The sequence below is a fragment of the Mytilus edulis genome, chromosome 14, assembly GCF_963676685.1.
Source record: "Mytilus edulis chromosome 14, xbMytEdul2.2, whole genome shotgun sequence".
Lineage (NCBI taxonomy): Eukaryota > Metazoa > Mollusca > Bivalvia > Mytilida > Mytilidae > Mytilus > Mytilus edulis.
This window is the reverse complement of record NC_092357.1, coordinates 2,432,375-2,451,986: the sequence shown is the minus strand read 5'-3', so window position 1 is coordinate 2,451,986 and position 19,612 is coordinate 2,432,375. Positions and strand designations below refer to the sequence as shown.

The following is a 19,612-nucleotide window of genomic DNA, read 5'->3' as shown; positions in this document are numbered from 1 at the left end:
CAGACCAGTAAGGGGCAAGTTTTCTATATAATATATCATATTTGTGAAAATCGGAAGCCTGTCTACTTAACTATGATATTCTATGATTTCGTTGTAGAAAACAACACCAGACAACATGATGTTGGGGGTGGAAGGCTTAGGGGGAGCTAAACATTAAAATTATAATACTTTTGTTTTAAGAAATATAAGAAATAGAGCTTTATTTTTTTTCAAACATTACAGATTATCTCCAATTCTGGATCAACACTATTGTAACATACTGTAAAGGAAGTATCCAGGGATTTCCAAAAATTCTGGTTGTTTTAACTCACAAAGATCAGGTAAACGCTGTAAGTATGATGTAGTAGATTCCTAACGAATGAAACGATGGACTCTCTGAACTTTTAATATCTCATATATTGACTTACATCTAGAAATTGACAATGAGGGTCGGTTGAAAACAAAACTTTAAGACAAAAGGGATGATTTCAGCTTTCCAATTATGAACTTTTCATTTCTAAGTAGCAACATTCCAGCAGCACCTGCTTACGGGGTATATATCTCCCAATTGAAACGATATTCCCGTGCTTGCATTTCCTACCATGATTTTCTTGATAGAGGGTTGCTGCTTACAAGGAAGTCATTAAACCAAGAGTTCCAAATGGTGAAGTTGAAATCATGCCTTCGTAAATTTTACGGACGCCATCACGAGTTGGTTGACCATTATGGAATAACCATTTCGCCTTTTTAATTTTTGTGGATTCGAGCGTCACTGATGAGTCTTTCGTAGACAAAACGCGCGTCTGGCGTATATACAAAATTTAGTCCTGGATTTGAAATAACATGAGCAAAACGACGGGTGCCACATGTGGAGCAGGATCTGCTTACCCTTCCAGAGCACCTGAGATCACCCCTAGTTTTTGGTGGGGTTCGTGTTGCATATTCTTTAGTTTTCTATGTTGTGTCATGTGTACTATTGTTTGTCTGTTTGTCTTTTTCATTTTTAGCCATGGCGTTGTCAGTTTTGATTTATGAGTTTCACTGTCACTCTGGTATCTTTCGTCCCTCCTTAATAATGTCTAATAATATATTAAAAATGAAAGAATACATAGACAATAACTATTTAGTGTCAGCTGTATGTATACGGGGCTAAGAAACAGATCTTATTAGAGATTAAGTGAGCTATCACTCTAAATTCGAGTCAAGTACACAAACAGATGATATTAAAAGCAACTAAACAGTTATTGTCATTATCTTGTAATTAATGTTAGCTGTAAAAGAAAACTCTCATTTGTTCCATTTATTTTCGATGTACACAGAAACGAAGCTCGAATGGTCAAAAATAATACATCGCTCAAAGTTAATAATTATCTATTTTAACGTAACAACTAATTTCAACAATAAAAACAATTAATAATCTAAAACAAAAGTGTACGATTGTTTTTTACGCTTCATAGCTTCAAGCTGAACGTGACATTACTTGAACATGCTGTATTTTCCTTGGCATATGATTGATAACTTGAATACATTTAAGTTTAGATTGGCACCGTCGAAAATGCAGTTAATCCGGCTGGTAAAGTTTGCCAGTAAAATCGCTATACAGAAATGCTAGAAAACAAACAAAACGTAAATCAATAGATATACGAAGATGTGGTATGAGTGCCAATGAGACAACTCTCCATCCAAGTACCAATTTATAAAAGGAAACCATTAAAACGTAGATTAGTGTATAGTTAACACAAGGTCAAGCAATACGACATTTGAATGCGACTGCAATACACATTCTGGTGTCATGGAGGTTCATACAACACTCAACAGCAATTACAAAAACGACGTTCAGCAGTGGACGGGCATTTAAAGAGATATCTGTATAGGAGATATACACAGGCTAGCAGGATACATATTTTTTTCATTATACTTATCGTGCTGTATATTGTCAACGCAATGCTTTTTCATGTATGTGTCCTTTGAAAATAAATCATAATGTTTAAATCAAAAAATAACTTTGTTAACTTGATTGCAATAATGTATATATTTAGTATGTATATCTTTCATGAATTGTTTTATAGGTGGAAAAAAACTAAATTGATGCGGTTTTTTTTTAGAATGAAATTGAACAAAGACGACATGCTATATTTGGAGAAATCTATAAGATGTTTCACAAAACGCCATTGATGCAACACTTGGTACTCAATGATGAAATATTTGTAAACGCTAAAGACAAACATGACCCAGAAATGGCGAAGATAAAGGCCGCTATCATCAGGGAATCAGAGAGGCAACCAACATGGGGAGAACCACTTCCAAAGTGCTTTATTCCGTTAGAGCTAGAACTTGCATCGTTGATTAGACGCAAAATTTCTCTAATTACCCTAGATCATCTGAAGAAAATAAACTCATTGCAGCCTATTAGACCGTTGTCGGAAACTGAGTTGAAGGTCTTTCTGAAATTTCAGCATTCAATTGGCAAGCTTTTGTACTTCGATGAACATAGATTAGACGACCGTATCATTTTATCGCCCACTCTTCTTATCGATGCATTCAAATCAATTGTAACAGACATGCAGTTTTGTAAAGGAGACAAGACAAGAGAAGAAATATGGGATGTAATGGGCAAGACAGGTGTGGTATCAAAACAAGCAATAGAGAGCGTTTGGAAGGAAAAGAAATATGCAACATTTTACAAAGAGAAAGATCATCTATTAAATGTAATGACCCATCTAGATATATTGGTTGAACCAAAGAGATATGGTTCTGATCACAAACGTATCCCTGCTGATTTCTACTATGTTGCAAGTATGGTTCGAGAAATAGATGATTCTGGATACCTCCAATCAGCTGACATCACCAAACGAAGTATTGCAATAGCTTTTCTTTCGTCTTCAAGGATGATACCCCCAGCATTATCATTTAGATTTATCAGTTACTGTCTGTATGTCTGGGCGGTGAGGACATATGGAGAGACCAACAGGGACATGCTGTTCCATAGGTCAGGGGTTTTCACTGTTGCTCCTTCAGTAGATATGTATGTTCTCTGTGAAGATGAGAGGATCGTTGTCCGTCTAGTTCATGCTGAAACAAACACACTCATAATGAGGGATCTGGCTTCCAGTGTTAACGAATGTTTAGTATCTGCCTTGGAGAAAATCAGTCAGTTGTATATCAAAACAGGTAGCGACCAGAGTCAACACATTGATGCATCCTTTATCACCAACATATATTGTACCTCACCGGATAATCCATGTATCCTACCGTTACCAAGACAAGCAAACATAGACAAAACCTGGACATGTCCGTCTCATGGCATTGAACACAACATACATACAATCACATCGTGGTTTGCAAGAAAGGTATTTACAAATTAGTTGAAAAGTGTTTCTGGTTAAATTTAGAAATTTGATTTGACAAAATTGATTTGAAATGAAAATTCAGATTGTGACATAACTCTTTAATATTGCATTTAATAACTATTTGTATTCGTGTCAGCCTAGTGCTCTCAAATTATTATTTTTTGTACAGTGACAAATAAATATATTATAATGGCGTGATGGATTAAAAGAAAGATATAAATATTCGTCCGATTTGTTTATAAAGGATACCTTGCTGATAACTCAATTACTCAACTCTACTTTCATTGTCTCGTTTCACGTGAAAGGGAAAATAACGCACTAGTTTACATCAATTTTATGTTTCCTTTACACTTTTGTGAATTCAAAATATTAACAACCTGTGTTTATAATTATTACACTAGGCAAAAGCAAGGAACATGAGCAAAACAAGCATCTGTTTGTTACATGTTCGTGCTCCTATTGCGGTTGTTTCAAATCTGAACCTAAATAAGAATGGAAAAATAAAGTATGTAACCATGGTAACATTATGTGTTTCAAATCAAAATGAGATATATATGTAAATAAAATACAAACCAGTATTTCCAAAAAAGTCAGTTGAGAAACACACAAATGTAATAAGTATGAATATAAATTCATGATTATAAGATACGTTGATTGATAATCTTAATTAACTGATAACATTTCAAGTTTTTAATCATCATGTGAGTAATATGATGTGATGTAAAACACAAATTATCCTCTTGTTTCTTTTCTTAAAGGATGAAGAAGAATGTGAACCAGGGTGCCCAGGTAATGTATGCTTAGTCGATAACAAAGAATTATGTAGTCTGTATTTGCGTCTTACCTTTGTTTTACGCATATTAATATAAAAATAAGTATTTCTGTCTAATATGACGTAAAATTTGGTGATATTAGTGAAATTAAAAAAATATATGAAAATGAACATCCAGAACTCTCTAATCATTATCAGTTTAATGCTGGTTATAATATACCCCACGATTATATCATACCAGCGCAAAGTTTAATGAATCTATTAAGAAAGAAACTTGACCCATAAAATGCAGTGCGAATATTGTATGATGTCATTTATTTATAATACAGTTTATTTGTATTGCACTGGTTTAGTTTTTATCGCAATTCAAACATTAGAACGAGAGTCTCAAAATACACACTGCCATGTATAAATGACTTTCTTTGCTAATGATATTTTTTTAAAGCATTATCAATCTTTCCAATCCAGTTACAAATGACGACTTTTTGAAAGTGACGCCATCAGATCGACATCTACGTCGTTTGTCCTTATTGTTCAGTAAAAATGAAGTCAGGGAAATAGCAATTAAATTAGGAATGTCAACCAATGACCTAGATAGCATTTTAGAAACTGAAGATTCAAGGAAATGGAATTTTGAAGTTTTGAGACGATGCAGAGACAGTATTGCGGTGACCTTTAGGCACATCAAAGAAGCAGTGGAGACAAGCGGTCAAAAGACCATCCACATACTGTGCAAGGTAAACACATGTTGATGAGTCATCAATACAAAGACAGAACGTTTTTGCAAAATTCCTTTTTTCTGTTTGTTTTCTGTTTTTTGTTTAGTTTTTCTGTATTTGCATGTCGATATACTAGACATTGACAAGTTTTAAAAGAAAAGATAAAAACAAAAAAACCATACACACAAAATAACTATGGTGATACCCTTTGTATATTGCATTCAATGTCCCGTAAACTAACAACTCAAAAATAATTTCTATTGTCACATTTAATGAACTTCAATTTAGTTGTAAATCACAAATATATCTGTTTTAATTCATTAAAATAAATGTTTAACATAATATGATGATAGTTTATGTCACCTAAGAGTAACTCTGTTTTCGTGTATTACAGCTTGTGAAAGGCGATTCCATTGATTTTGGTAAGTTATACGACTTCAGTATTTTGTTAAGACCGTATGGATATGTTATTATAGATAGATATAACAATAACACAACCTCTTGGTTTTTTTTCTATGTTTATTGTCCCAAAATAAATCTCAAGCTGAGTGCCTCAATTCGAGTTTACCCTAAAAAGTGTATTTAAACAAGTTTAATTCTGGGGGTTCTTTCATTTTCGTGCTTATCAATTTTCGTGAATTGAGGACAACTTGCATTTTTGGGGGGTATTTGATTTCGTGGTTTTGCTAGTGTTTGCATACAAAGCCTATCGAAAATTTGTAATTTATGGAACATTTGAATTCATGGTTCATCTGGTCCTACGAAAGCCACGCAAATTGGTATTCAACGAGGTCCACTTTTGTACATTTTTTCTTGTTATCTTTGATAACTTTGCATGTTGTAATACTCTTTTGACCAGTATAACAAACTTATATAAAAGAACATAAATAATATTTAAGGTTAATTGTCTACAAAATGTCCATACAATTAGCATTGTAACAACTTTAAAAGTATAAGAATTGAATAGACGGTTATCCTTTATTAGGTATATCGTTGAAAAATATACACAATTTAAATTTGACTAATAATCAAGTACTGCCTTATTTTTAAACATCACAGGAAAAGAAGCAGATAAGTGGGATATAGTACCAACAGAGGAGCACATTGACAGATTGGCTCCATTGGTTGGAAATAACTCACTTCCATTCCTGATAGAACTTGGAATGGGGTTTCAGACCTGGGAGCAGATTACCCACAGGCAAAACGAACGAGATTTGGTAAGACTGAACAAGGACATTTTAGAAGAATGGAGATTCCAGTTTTGCAAGATTCACAGTTTGAAACCAACTTTGAGAAATGTCGCAAATGCCTTCATGTACATTGGTAAAAATGTACAAATCGTTGAAAAAACTTTATCAGATTTGTTTTGACTTCTTTTTATACAAAACTAATCACGGTGATACTAAGTTTGCCTTTTCAACACAGTATGCTATTGCTTTTTGTAGGTAACTTATATCCCTTTTTGTATTGTTTATGCTTTATTTATTTGTTATTACTGTGTATAATATACTTGTATGGTATTTCATTGCTAATGATTTGTTAAATAGTACTAAACAAAATAATGTAAATAGATGCTAAACTAGTATTTAACTTGATATTTGATATTTACAAGAATGACAAATGTTCTCTAGTGTGTAATAATCATTTTTACAGCTGTCATATATACATAATTTTGTTTTGAATTTCACAATAGAAATAGAAGAAAACTGTCTTGGGTCTATTCTTACAGAACTAAGCCGAAACACTCTCCATATAAGCATATTACTCTAAAATTGCAGACTGATAAAGAAAAAAAAAAACACTGGTATGTACAAACATTATAATTTCTGGTTTTCAAATGATTTTGTAAAGTAGAATTTTCTTGACAGTAATTAATGTTTTATTCTTAATTTGAATTCGGCTAAATTTCAAATAAATTTATACACTTTAATCGTGCAAATGTTTTTACATTTTCATAGTTCGCTTATCTTCATTATGCTGTAAAGCACATCCATATTTATGGGTCGTATTTTTCACGTAGAATCTATTCTAAATTTATTGGATAATTAGGGGCCCTATTTTTTCCATAGAGAATTTATTTTAGTTTTTAATTGATAATTATGTGCCCGATTTTTTCCATCGATAATTTATTGTAAATTGTAATTGATATTGATTTTTCTGTCTTTAAATGAAAAATTATTTTAAATTTCAATTGATATTTAGGATTAACCTAACCTTCAATCAATGATGCAAAATTATTGAAATCAAGTATGAACTCAGATGGGTGGAAAATTTGACAGTCTTTTTTCCATCAGTTACACCCAATTCCATTTAAAAGTATACCTTTTTAAAAGAAATGGAGTGGGATTATACTTAAACTGATCAATATGCTGAGTAGGTATTAATGGGTGTATATTATTCGTCTGCAATACTGTAATTACTCTGTCAGTCAGTCTCCGTGTTTTATTTACTACCACAACATGCATAATACCACAAATGTTATTTTACTCTGTAATAATTATAAATGATTTTTTCTTGTTTTATTGTTTATATTTTTTGTAGAATTGTAGACTTTTGATGATTAAAATAATGATTATACTTGATGTATATATAACCAAGCCTATACAATAAATCTGGTTTTTTTAAAGTTTTTTTGTTTCGTTATAAATATGCATTGACCAAAACTGAAAAGACATTGGGACACACCAATCTGTATACAAAGCAAAATATGTTCAATGTAAAATGAGGCTGTTATGTTGTCATCTGAATGTATAATTGTCTTTGTTTGAAATGTTGTCTTATTGATTGATATCCAATCAAACAATGACGAATTATTATGTAAACTTTGGCACAATTTGGTTTAGTTTTGTATTGATAATCCCGTTCGTTCTTTTAAAAGAGTTTAAATAATTAACTTTTTTTCTTTTAATTAACAAACTAGATGACATATGAATAATAAACAATGTTTAGAAAATTCTTGCTCAATATATTGTATCCAGTTTGAATTTATTTTCTAGTACTTTGCTTTGGAATTTTACCTTCACTATAATTGCAAATCAGTTCCTGTGTACAATAATCTGTTTTGTATTTATAATCCCGATTCGTTCTCATAAACATGATAAAAGAGTTTCTCTAATTTTTACTCGATTGATACTTTTTCTGACCTGTTAATTAATGTTTACTTAAAATCAACTTGTAGTTTATTTCATCTCAGTTTGCCACTGGTTCTAATTTGATTATGACGTCTAATTGTCGTGCATTCCTCTTATATGCCTATTGTGAAGTCACAAACAAGGCAACCATGCCTGATGACGGGACAAGGAAAGAACACATCTGTTTGCAGATCATTCGAAAAGAGGATTATAATTGTCTTTATATCATCTAAAAAGATTTAGAGAAACAGATTCCGCAATATCGTGCAATTCGATTTGCACCCACTCTGGATATATACAATTTGAATGCTTAAAACGCTCGCCATGACTCGCGTTTTAAATTTGAAAACACATAACTGTGTCGAGTGGATACATATCGTATCGTACTTATGCAGTTGTAAAATCTCCATATTTCAAACAAAATGAAATCCAGTGGAAATTCAAAAGGAGAAGTCCCTAAAAGAAGGACGAAAGATACCAAAGGGACAGTCAAACTCATAAATCTAAAATAAACTGACAACGCCATGGCTAAAAATTACAAAGGCAAACAGACAGACAATAGTTCACATGACACAACATAGAAAACAAAAGAGTAAGCAACACGAACCTTATCAAAAACTGACAAAATCAAACGCTTTCAATAAACCAAACAAGGAAACTAACTACCGTCATTTTCAAAAAAAAAAATTACCTAGCTACAAGATAAATTCTTTGATAATTACGAAGTTTCAGATATGAACATTTAGAGGATCATAGAGGTACAACAAACTTTGCGTCGTCATCCCGCAAACGTTTCGTCTACTTGCATTGGCATTAGAATGTGTTAACTTCACAACGCCTTGCATTTGGAAGGAGCATAAAACTAGATATGTTCACAGTTTTTTTCAAAATGTCTTGCTAACCACAAGAATACCTTCCTCATTTATTTCTGCAATCTTTTGTGATGTAATTCTTTTCGTGAAATCAGAAACTTTGACTTCGAAATTTGGCTTGGTTTAATTTTAAATATCTGCTACTCTTGTGGCAACACATGTGAGTTTTGTTTTTAAACACCATGACGTTTTCAAAACTAGAGGAACAACTGCGAGCTATTTAATATCGTATTAGTTCAGATGTGTTTAGTCTGTACGGAGGTGAATTTGGTTTAGTGCTGCTGAGTTGAGGAAAATTTATAAATGAAAAAAATAAATCGTCGCGTGTGTTAAAGATGCTTGTACTGATATGATAGCGTTTGTCAAAATTGAGGTCAATTTCTAGATATGATAAGGAGGAAGCTGAATTTGTTAATTATTTTTTTTCTCTAGATCAGGAAGAGATATTAATGGAATTTAATCAGACAAATAATGATTGTTATATGAAAGAACAACGTCAATTTACCTGAGTGTGAAATTAAGTAATGAACTTCTTTGATCTTCTTGAAATCCAGTTCACATTAGTCGTTTCTCGGTCTACAAAAGTCACATTGTTTGAAATGCTGTTAGAACTTTATCCGGAGCAAAAGTACCATCCATCGATGCGATTCAATTAGTGTAAGTGTTTCTTAATTTGTTTATTTAATTCACATTCCTCTTTGAAACTGAGTTTGGATTGCCCCCTAATACATGCTACATCTACACGAGTCACATTTTAATGTGAGATGTTGTCCTTTTAAGTCACAACATTGGTCTAGTTTCTTATTGACACGGACTCTCTTCGATATGTGATTATCATTCTTTCAAGACGACCAGTAGATACAAATTATAATATGTTTTATCACTTTGATTACTCAAAGTATGGGATGTTTCAGCGGATTTTACCAATGGTAGCTAACATACGTATAACTCGTTATATGGCATCAAAATGCAACACGCCGTACTGATGAATATGTTTACTATGCTAGCTGGTCCTCGATTTTCTTTATTTGTCCTATATGCACAGACTAGCGAATGTTAACTTCAGCAACTTCGATTTTCATTTACTTTTTATTACTATGTCAGGAAAATGGCCATTGTTATATTATAGTGCGTTTCTGTGTTTGTAACATTTTAATGTTGTGTTTCTGTTGTGTCGTAGTTCTCTTATATTTGATACATTTCCCTCAGATTTAGTTTGTAACCCTGATTTGTTTTTTCTCTATCGATTTATGAATTTCCAATAGCGGAATACTACTGCTGCCTTTATTTATTTCCATGTTTGACCTTATAGATCAGTTGATTGTAGAATATATTCTTTTTGTCATATATTTCCAACCTTTGTCGAAGGTAACTGTCATCTATAGTATAAAGTAAATTCACAAAATATCCGAGGAAAATTTAAAACAGAAACTCCCCAACAAATCGACAAAATCGAAAGACAGCCAAGACCCCAATATTGTCATTAAAAAGCAGGAATGTAAATTCACAAAGGAGATGTCCATAAAATCTCACAAAATCAAGCGTTTCACTTTATAACCCACCGGTACGAATGGAATGTAATATTCCCTAGGAGTTCGGTTTTTATGTATTAATCTTACTTATTCTAGATTTGTTACAGCCATTTCCCGTAGAAAATGTGTAATCCTAAAATTTCGAAGTAACGTTCAATTAAAGAATATATATCCATCATGCATAGCTCTGGTTTATAATGCTGGTTCGGATTCAGTTGGAACTTTCTTTTTTCTTATTTTCTACTGTTCAACGTTTGTATTTAGCCATTTTCTAAATTGCGTATCTGTTACAGTACGCTTGGATGTGTTAATGTTATTGTTAGTATTTGGACCATAAACACATATACAATAAGCATGCAAATGCTCAGCTAGTGACCATATTTTGATACACACTGAATATCTTAAGTCTATGGTTTATGTAATAGAGGGACTTTAGTTAACAGCTGATCCGGAAGTCATTTTAAGAAAGATATAATTTAAAATGTGTCAAAGAGATAAATTGAATATAATGAGATGCTGGTATGTGTATGCATGTTATGATTGTTTATATAATATGTATGTATTATCAGTTTTACCTTATCGTACACTCCGTTGAGTACAACATTTTGGCTCCGTCATTTGAGAATTTTCTTGGTGGTTGTCGATAATTGAATGATGAGCCCACGGTATCTTTTGAATCGATTAAGAATCGTTGATATGGGAAATATAAAAGTATGTCGATAGTATATGCAATGGCCCTGTTCTAAATGATACATGCATGAAGTACAAACAAATGAGGGAACGTTGACAATTAACCACGAGCGCAGACTATACGATTGACTGATTTTGAATACACTAATAAGATAAACAAAATACTGGTTGATAATAGTAAGCAAAGGTACCAGGATTATAATTTGATACGCCAGACGCGCGTTGTGTCTAGATACATAAAACTCATTAGTGAAGCTCATATCAAAATATATATAAAACCAAACAAGTACAAAGTTGAAGAGCATAGAGGAACCAAAATTCCAAAAAGTTGTGCCAACTACGGCCAAGGTAATCTATGCCAGGGACAGGAAATCCTTAGTTTTTCGATAAATTCAAAGTTTTGTCAACAGGAAATTTATAAAACTGCCATACAATTGATTTTCATGTCAACATCGAAGCGCTGACTACTGGGCTGGTGATACCCTCGGCACGAAACTTCAACACGCAGTGGCATCGACCTAGTGGTGTAAGTAGTTATCAATGGTATAAAGCCAAACAAGTACAAAGTTGAAAAGCATAGAGTACCTAAAATTTCAAAAAGTTTTTCAAAACACGACTAGGGTATTATATTTCTTAAATATGCATATATATGAATCACAAATGAAATATGTATTGAAAAAAGGACGTATTACTCAGTCCTCAGTTTTATACTGTGTTTTGTAAACTGTTGTTTGTCTTTCGTTTTTGGTTTTTTTTTCAGCAATAGCATTGTCAAGTTTATTTTCTACTAATGAGTTGGAATGTCTCATTTGTATATTTTGCCATTCTTAGTGTCTGAGAAGTTTATCAAGCTTTAGAGCATTTTTGACTTCAGAAAAGTACCAAGTCAGGAATATTATTTAATGTTAACCATTCATTATATGTGTTTGAGCTTTTGATCTTGCAATTTGATTTGGGACATTCGATTTTGAATTTTCCAAGGAGTTCAGTATTTTTGTGATTTTACTTTTCTATTCCAGTGTGTGTATCAAATGTTTCGCTTTATTTACTTTGTTCTTTTCCTTAATATATGAAATATTTACCATTTGACAGTAAACATAAAAAAGATCAACTCATATGAAATAATTCATTAAACAAAATAAATTGTGTTTTATTTATAAAAATTTCCCGCAAAATACTTTTATTTAACCGTTAAAATTAACAAACTTCCTTAATACATTATCAACTGACTTTGCTCTGTAATAGTTTTCTTACAATCTTGTCCAGTCAAACGTAACTAAGATTATTTATATCCCTGCTACTAACACATACAACAACACGGCTATTACACCTCCCATGAATATTATCAACTGGCCTTGTTCTGTAATAGTTTTCTTACAATCTTGTCCAGTCCAACATAACTAAGATTATTAATATCCCTACTGCTAACACGTGGTTGTAATACGTAAAACAATACGGCTATTACACCTCCCATGAATATTATAAACTCCATCCGAGTAAACATCTCATGACTTGTGGACGATATATCTAAAAATAACATAAAATATTTATATTAAGGTAAACACCTCATGGCTCGTGAACGATATATCTGAAATTAGAACATAAAATATGTATAATAAGGTTTCTCTAATTCTTCATCAATGTATCCCTTTCTGAACCCATTGTATATAAAAAAAAATCAAGGTGTGGTTCGTCTGATCTCAGTTCTTCATTGGTTAACATCCGACTATGACGTCGAATTTTCTTGCTTTCCTCTGAATTTCATATTGTGACGGCATGAAAAATGATGCCCATGCCTGATGACGTCACATAAAAAGAACACATCTTTTGGCAGATCTATCGAAAAGAAGGAATAAGTTTGCTTGCGTATTGTTAGAAAATCATTAGAGAAACAATTCTTTCTAACACAAACGATGCAAATGGCTGAGAGCGCACATGTTTTGATCATTTCTTTCAAACATACGTATGCAAAGTTAACATAAACTTTGACAAACTATGCACAAGCTAAAAATGCGTCTGTAGTTTGTCGTTTGTTAGTACAAACGCTACATTTTTGTCTAACCTGATTAAACGATGTATCTGTTTCTACGTATGTAAAAAGTATGTTTACCAACAACATGTGCATGCATTATTGAAAGTTCAAACAGGTTCAGTAAAGACTTATTAAACGATGTATTTGTTTCTACTTTTGTAGCGTTTAGAAAACAACTACAAACGCGACACAACATTTACAAAATGTAAGTTAGAAAGAAATACACTCTAAATATATTCACTCATAGATATGTTATACGGGCTGCATTTCTTTCTTACACAAACGATGCAAACGGCTAAGCTCATACATGTTTTGGTCATTTGTTTCTAACATACGTTTGCAAAGATTACATAAACTTTGACAAACTATGCAAACGCTAAAAATGCGTCTACAGTTTATCGTTCGTCGTTTGTTAGAACAAATGCTACATTTGTTTCTAAATTCACCCGGATACGATATACCTGAAATAAAAACATAAAATATTTATACTTTAGGTATATTTAGGCATGGCATGGAGGATAACTTCGTGAGGTTCTACGAATAAGCAAAAACAGTGTCTATGTTATGTTTTGTGTACTTTTGTTTATCTTTTTCTTTTAAGCCATGGCGTTGTCAGTTTATTTCGTTCTATGATTGATTATGGAATTGGAGAATATACAAGAAACAACAACCCGACCAAAGAGCAGACCAAACTTTTAATGGTACCTTTCGCCCCTCTTTTTGAATATCAAACAACACTGAAAACTTACGAAATGCTAATATATAATCTTGTATTTGCCAATAAAAACGAATTAATATGACTGCATGTGCTCTAAAGGACTATAGCAACATTATCAAAGCCAACGAATAAAAAAATACACAATTTTTGATTTGAGTCACAATTTTGTTGGCAACACTCTTAGAATTTTTGGTTCTCAATACTCTCCGACTTCGTACTGTATTTAGGCTTTTTCAACTTTTTTTATTCGAGCGTCACTGGTGAGCATTTTGTAAACAAAACGCGCGTCTGATGCAAATACAGATCGATCCTGGTATCTATAATGAGTTTATTTTCAATGATATAACATAACTTTTATAATAAGAATTGCAAGCTTAATTTTTTTTTTATGTAATTGTCAATGTAAAAAGTAGAATCACAAAAATACTGAACTCCGAGGAAAATTGAAAACGGAAAGTCCCTAATCAAATGACAAAATCAAAAACTCAAACACATCAAACGAATGGATAACAACTGTCATATTCCTGACTTGATATAGATATAGAAAATGGTGGATTGAACTTGGTTTTACAGCTTCCTAAACCTCTCACTTGTATGACAGTCGTTATTATATATTCACTGATAATATTCTCTAGGGCCGAATGGTGATAATAAGAATGACAAATTAAAAAGCAGCCTGTTCATTTGTATTCCATAAGAATAATGATACAATAATATATGGGGTTTACATAAATCGTATCAGACTGATACCAAAGGGAAGTAACTCAAAGAAAGTAAATCAAAGTACGGAAAGTACTACATAAGAAGAATGTTTCAGTCAAGGAAATGTGTTGATCGTGTTTTCCTATCAACGGTGACAAACCTGAATTGTAGTTCTCTAAATGTTGCGTACTGTGCTTGATAAAGATTTTTTTAGTTTTTTTGGTTGTAGCTGAAAATTGAAAAAAACAAAAAATTCAATAAACAAGCATACAAAAACTAGCAAGAATACAACATTTGAATAGTTTTGTTTCTAAATTCTGCAGCATCAATAATTTGTGGTTTTTTTTTGTATATTATAGACGTTAGCAAACGATTTCTTGGAATTTTAATTTACATCGAAATATTTTCGATTTCTTTATCTTGGCAGGACAATCAATTTGAAATTAAAAGGTTTTTTTTAATTTTTATTGTGGCAGGACAAGTGCCGTTTCTTACCTATAAATGGTGCTTTGGAATCGTCGTGTTGCTTCTGCACGTGCCAGATATATGCAGCAATCAAAACACAAGTACCAAATAAAACAGGAAGAATGTTTATAGATTCACTTTCTAGTATTTGATGCAATAGGTATCCCATCATAAGATACGCGGATGTCTCTAAAACTGTTTTTGTACACATCACGTGATTATATAATAAGTATAACACTGTCACAGAAGCTAAACCAGACATAGATGACACTAGCATAAACGTCCCCAAGTTAGATTTGTTCGTAAATTCTAAAACGGGTACAATCACAACAATAGTTCCGGCAAAGAATATACCAATAGCTCTCAGGCGTAGTGTGACCTTGATGTTTTGATCTTTAAAATGTTTAAGGCATATCAGCTTCAACACAGTTGCAAAAACAGAGGAAAACGATAAGTAATCTATTCTATTCATGGTGAAATCTTTATTGACACCAAGCGATACAAACAATGCGCCTAAAGACAGCAGACCAGTGGTAACCATGGTGATATGTTGTATTCGAGCTCCTTTACAAATAACAAGACAGATCAGTACAATGATTGGTATAAGAGGTGGATATATGTCCGTCCCTCTGTCTACAAGAGGTACATTGTCGTAATATTTCAACAGACCACTTGATAGTACATGGAGGAAAAAGAAAATTGTCAACAATCATTTGGAACTCCTCTGTTTGGAATGCACTAGAATGAACTGTTGGTTAAAATGTAGTCCTTGGCTATTTTCTGTTGTTCATCCTGTGGTAAGATTTCACCTTTTATCAAATCCTTGGTTAAATGAGTCAGATTTAATCCTGCTTCGGACTTTGGTTAAAACTTAAACCACGGAATAGTTTTGTCTAAATTTAAGTTTCCCTGTGTATTACTAGTTTGTAAAGAGAACTAAACGTTTATTTCAACATGTTCATTGTTTTCTGCAACCATTAGTAATAATAAACAAACTCATCAAAACTTGGTATTACATTGAACAGTCCTTCCAGCTTTTTTGCATCGAGGTTTACGTCTAGCTATCAGACATTTCCAAATCAACCTTTAGCAGACAAATACACAGATAAAGAGAAAGCAAAACCAATAAAAAACACAAACATAAAAAACACCGCAAAAAAAACCACCACAAAAAAACCACCAAAAAAAACCCAACAGTACACAAAATACAACATAGAAAACCAAAGACTGACATAAATGAACCGTAACAAGGCAACATTAGTATACCGCTGTTCAAAAGTCATAAATCAATTAAGGAAGCTCGCTTGCCATGTTTTGTAATTTTAGTCAGATTTTCGGAATCCTCTGGTTTTATCCATTTGAATGCCTTAACACATTTTGCCCGGTGAACCCCATTTTTCTTTATATAATTCTTTTACATGTATAAACATGATAAAGATAAGCTGTCTGTTAAAGTCTAATACAATTTTAATTATTTCTTAACAGTTTTTGAGGACTTGAACTTGTCAATGATAAAGCTATGCAAAGTGAAGAAAAAACATTTTCCCGCCAAAATTTCAATGGCTTATATCTCAAAAACAAGCACGGTGACCTATATATTTGTTTTGCTCTTTTGATTCCTTTATTAATCCCCTATCAGTATATGCTAGTGTTATGAAAAGTTAATTACTTTAAAACTAAGAAGCCAACTCCCTTAAGAGAAAAAAACAAATGCGGTTGCGAACTAAAATCGAGGGAAACACATCAATTTCAAGAGGAAAACAAAAGAACAACTGTAACACTGAAGACTATTTGAATAGAACTGCCATATTTCTGACTTGGAACAGGACATTTGAAGAAACCCGGTTTTATGGCTATCAACAATTTCCCGGTTTAATGGTTATCATAAAATTTCGCTAAAATTTTGCTAAATTGACAACACTACATGACAGACATACATTTTGTAGAGCACAATCACATGTATACAAGAACAATTATCACAAAGAAACGCACACACAAATAATATAGTAATATACACAACATGCACACCATAGATCGACAACGAACATCTTCCATCAATGACATATACAGCACAGGGCATCAAAAAGAGCTACGCGCGTACATATGTATGTTACGGATATGTAATCTTGACTTTATACAATAGAAAAGTTTTAAAGCGGTTTCGTCGTCGAACGTCAGAACGTCGGAAATATTTGTTTTGGTGCTCCGGGTGAGAGTTGCTTATGATTTTGGAATTAATGAAAATACGATTATACTACATGTAGCAGGTACTGAAATAAAATTTTGTACACTTAATCAGTAAATCATGAAATGTGATACATATTTGTTTTATTTATTTCGGACTGGTAAATAATATTTTATTGAGATTGTCCACAAACTTTACGGACAACCCTCGTAAACCATGTCCAGTGTAGGCATTTATTTTTGAATGGAATGTTGTGAAATGTGTTAATATGTTATGTATCAATATCTTATACTGTTATAACTGATTATTTTTATGAAGCATATCTACAAGTATCAGTTTCATGCATATTCATCACTGCAGATTAATGAAGATAGTGTGTTTACATATATGTTGATTATGATTTAATAAAATGTATATTGCTTGATTAAAACTCAGTCTCTTTGTTTGATTGATAGTAGGGCGAGGTCAAATCTTTTCGAAAACTTGAAAGGGCTTGATCCAGGCACCATCTCTATGAAGATTGAGTACAATCAACCAAATGGTTCTTGAGAAGAAGTCTTTTAAGTGAAAAATTTAACGAACGGACGGGCAGACGACGGACAATGGACAACGGACAACATGCCATCACAACAGCTAAAAAGGTCATAGTGACCTTGAAAGTAGGTCAAGGACAAATATCTTCGCAGATTCTAAACGGTATGATCCATGCAAAAAACCTATGAAGTTTGAGAACAATCAATCCAGTGGTTCTTGAAAAGAAACCGTTTAAGTTAAAAGTTTACGGACGGACGACGAACAATATGCGATCACAATAGCTCACTTGCGCCTTTGGCTCATGTGAGTAAATACTTGAACACGTAGTTTCTACTGAGTTGAATGGTAGAAATATTATTAACTTTTAACTAATTGAATTATATTCAAATAAAAGTAACAACTTACATGTCCGTGAAATGAGCTGGACGTAGAATTTAGAATTGTTTAAACAGTTAACCTTGCTTTTAAATCATTATTTATAGGAATATCTGTTATATGGTAGCAAATCGAAACTTTAATAAAACTTCAAGTCATACCAGTCCAAGTCTATATAACATAACAAAACATATTACATGCAGTTAAAATGGAAAAATTTAATTCTAAAAATAAGATAACAAAGGCATCTGAAATTTAACACCGCTAGCGAACACGAACACACATACAAAAAATTCCCCAAAAAAACACAATACATTACAAAACCCTTGATGTATGTAGCTTAGGACGTGCATGTTCAAAAGTGTGGTTCACCTGGTTAAGGGATCCCAACATTTTGACATTGTGGTTTATCAACACGGATGTTTATAATTGTTTTGAAAGTTTAGCTGTACGATCGTCCCTGGTGGTGCAAACAACGCCATTGTAGCGAATCGTAATGGCGCATCACCCCAGCGGTATTTGTATTGTCCGTGTGTTGAATCTATAGCGTCCATAAATTGTCGAACTTCTGGACGCTTCATAAATTCAATGTTTGTAATTTCCAAGTTGTTATACCACATTGGAAAACAATTTATCCTTCCTCCTTCTATCATCTTAAACAAACCAGGGGTTTTAGGCTTTGTACGGAATTTCGCAACATACCGTAATATTGTCTGACGTAGGTCCGTTATAAATCTAAATTCAAACGTAAAGTAGTGATGCATATATATCAATGACGAATTATTCGGAATACTAAAATTTCTTCCAACCAAACAAGAATCGGTATCAAATCGTAATACATACTTAAACTCCTTTAAGACTGGATTCATCCATATATCTTTAAACCAAAATCTACACATATGCATGTAACCCCATTTTGATCTTTTAGGAAATGGGGATTTGATACTTGTATTGAAATTTTTCGGAAAAGTAAATGTTATCGGAATAAATCGCAAAAAGTGCTTAGAAATTTTCTTTAATTTATCTTTTACAGAATATGTGACTTTAATATCACTGAAAAATAGGACGTTCATCTCATCAAGGTATTCAATTGATGGCAACAGCTGATTCATTAACTTTTGTACATCCTTTTGAATAGTCCAATCAATTAGAACAGCTATAGCGACGTTGTTTTTCTTCGATTCATCGACGTTTAACAGGTTGTGTTTCCCCGTTTCATTGACGTGTAGCAGTCGCAAATGTTTTGGAATCTCGAAGTAGATACTGCATAATCTAATCAGAAAAAACACCGTAACAAATTTTACAAGTATATTCACCTGAAAAATTGTGAAATTCATGAAACGAATTAGATCAAGTTGCAAAAAATCTTCTATAAATCTACCTCAAAACAAATGACTTAGCATACACGATATCCAACACATACGCACACGCACACACACACACACACACACACACACACGGGTATATCAGCAACTTAAAATTTTCCTTAAATATCACTCTACGAATTCTTGTTCCAATCCAAAAATAACTTGTTTTATATGGCGCTAGATCACATT

At 32.6% G+C, this 19,612-nt stretch overlaps 2 protein-coding genes across 2 annotated transcripts in view; both read left to right on the top strand.

Moving 5' to 3' along the window:
- LOC139503536 (uncharacterized) overlaps positions 1 to 7,642 on the top strand; it is a 44,432-nt gene extending 36,790 nt beyond the window's left edge. The window contains exons 10-15 of the mRNA XM_071293335.1: positions 223 to 329; positions 2,085 to 3,329; positions 4,088 to 4,118; positions 4,570 to 4,838; positions 5,215 to 5,242; positions 5,880 to 7,642. Coding sequence (XP_071149436.1) covers positions 223 to 329; positions 2,085 to 3,329; positions 4,088 to 4,118; positions 4,570 to 4,838; positions 5,215 to 5,242; positions 5,880 to 6,190 — 1,991 coding nt within the window. The 3' untranslated portion in view covers positions 6,191 to 7,642. The remainder of the gene's footprint in view (positions 1 to 222; positions 330 to 2,084; positions 3,330 to 4,087; positions 4,119 to 4,569; positions 4,839 to 5,214; positions 5,243 to 5,879) is intronic.
- Positions 1 to 19,612, top strand: part of LOC139503376 (uncharacterized) — a 332,278-nt gene that overhangs the window by 236,208 nt on the left and 76,458 nt on the right. The gene's annotated exons all lie outside the window — the stretch shown is intronic.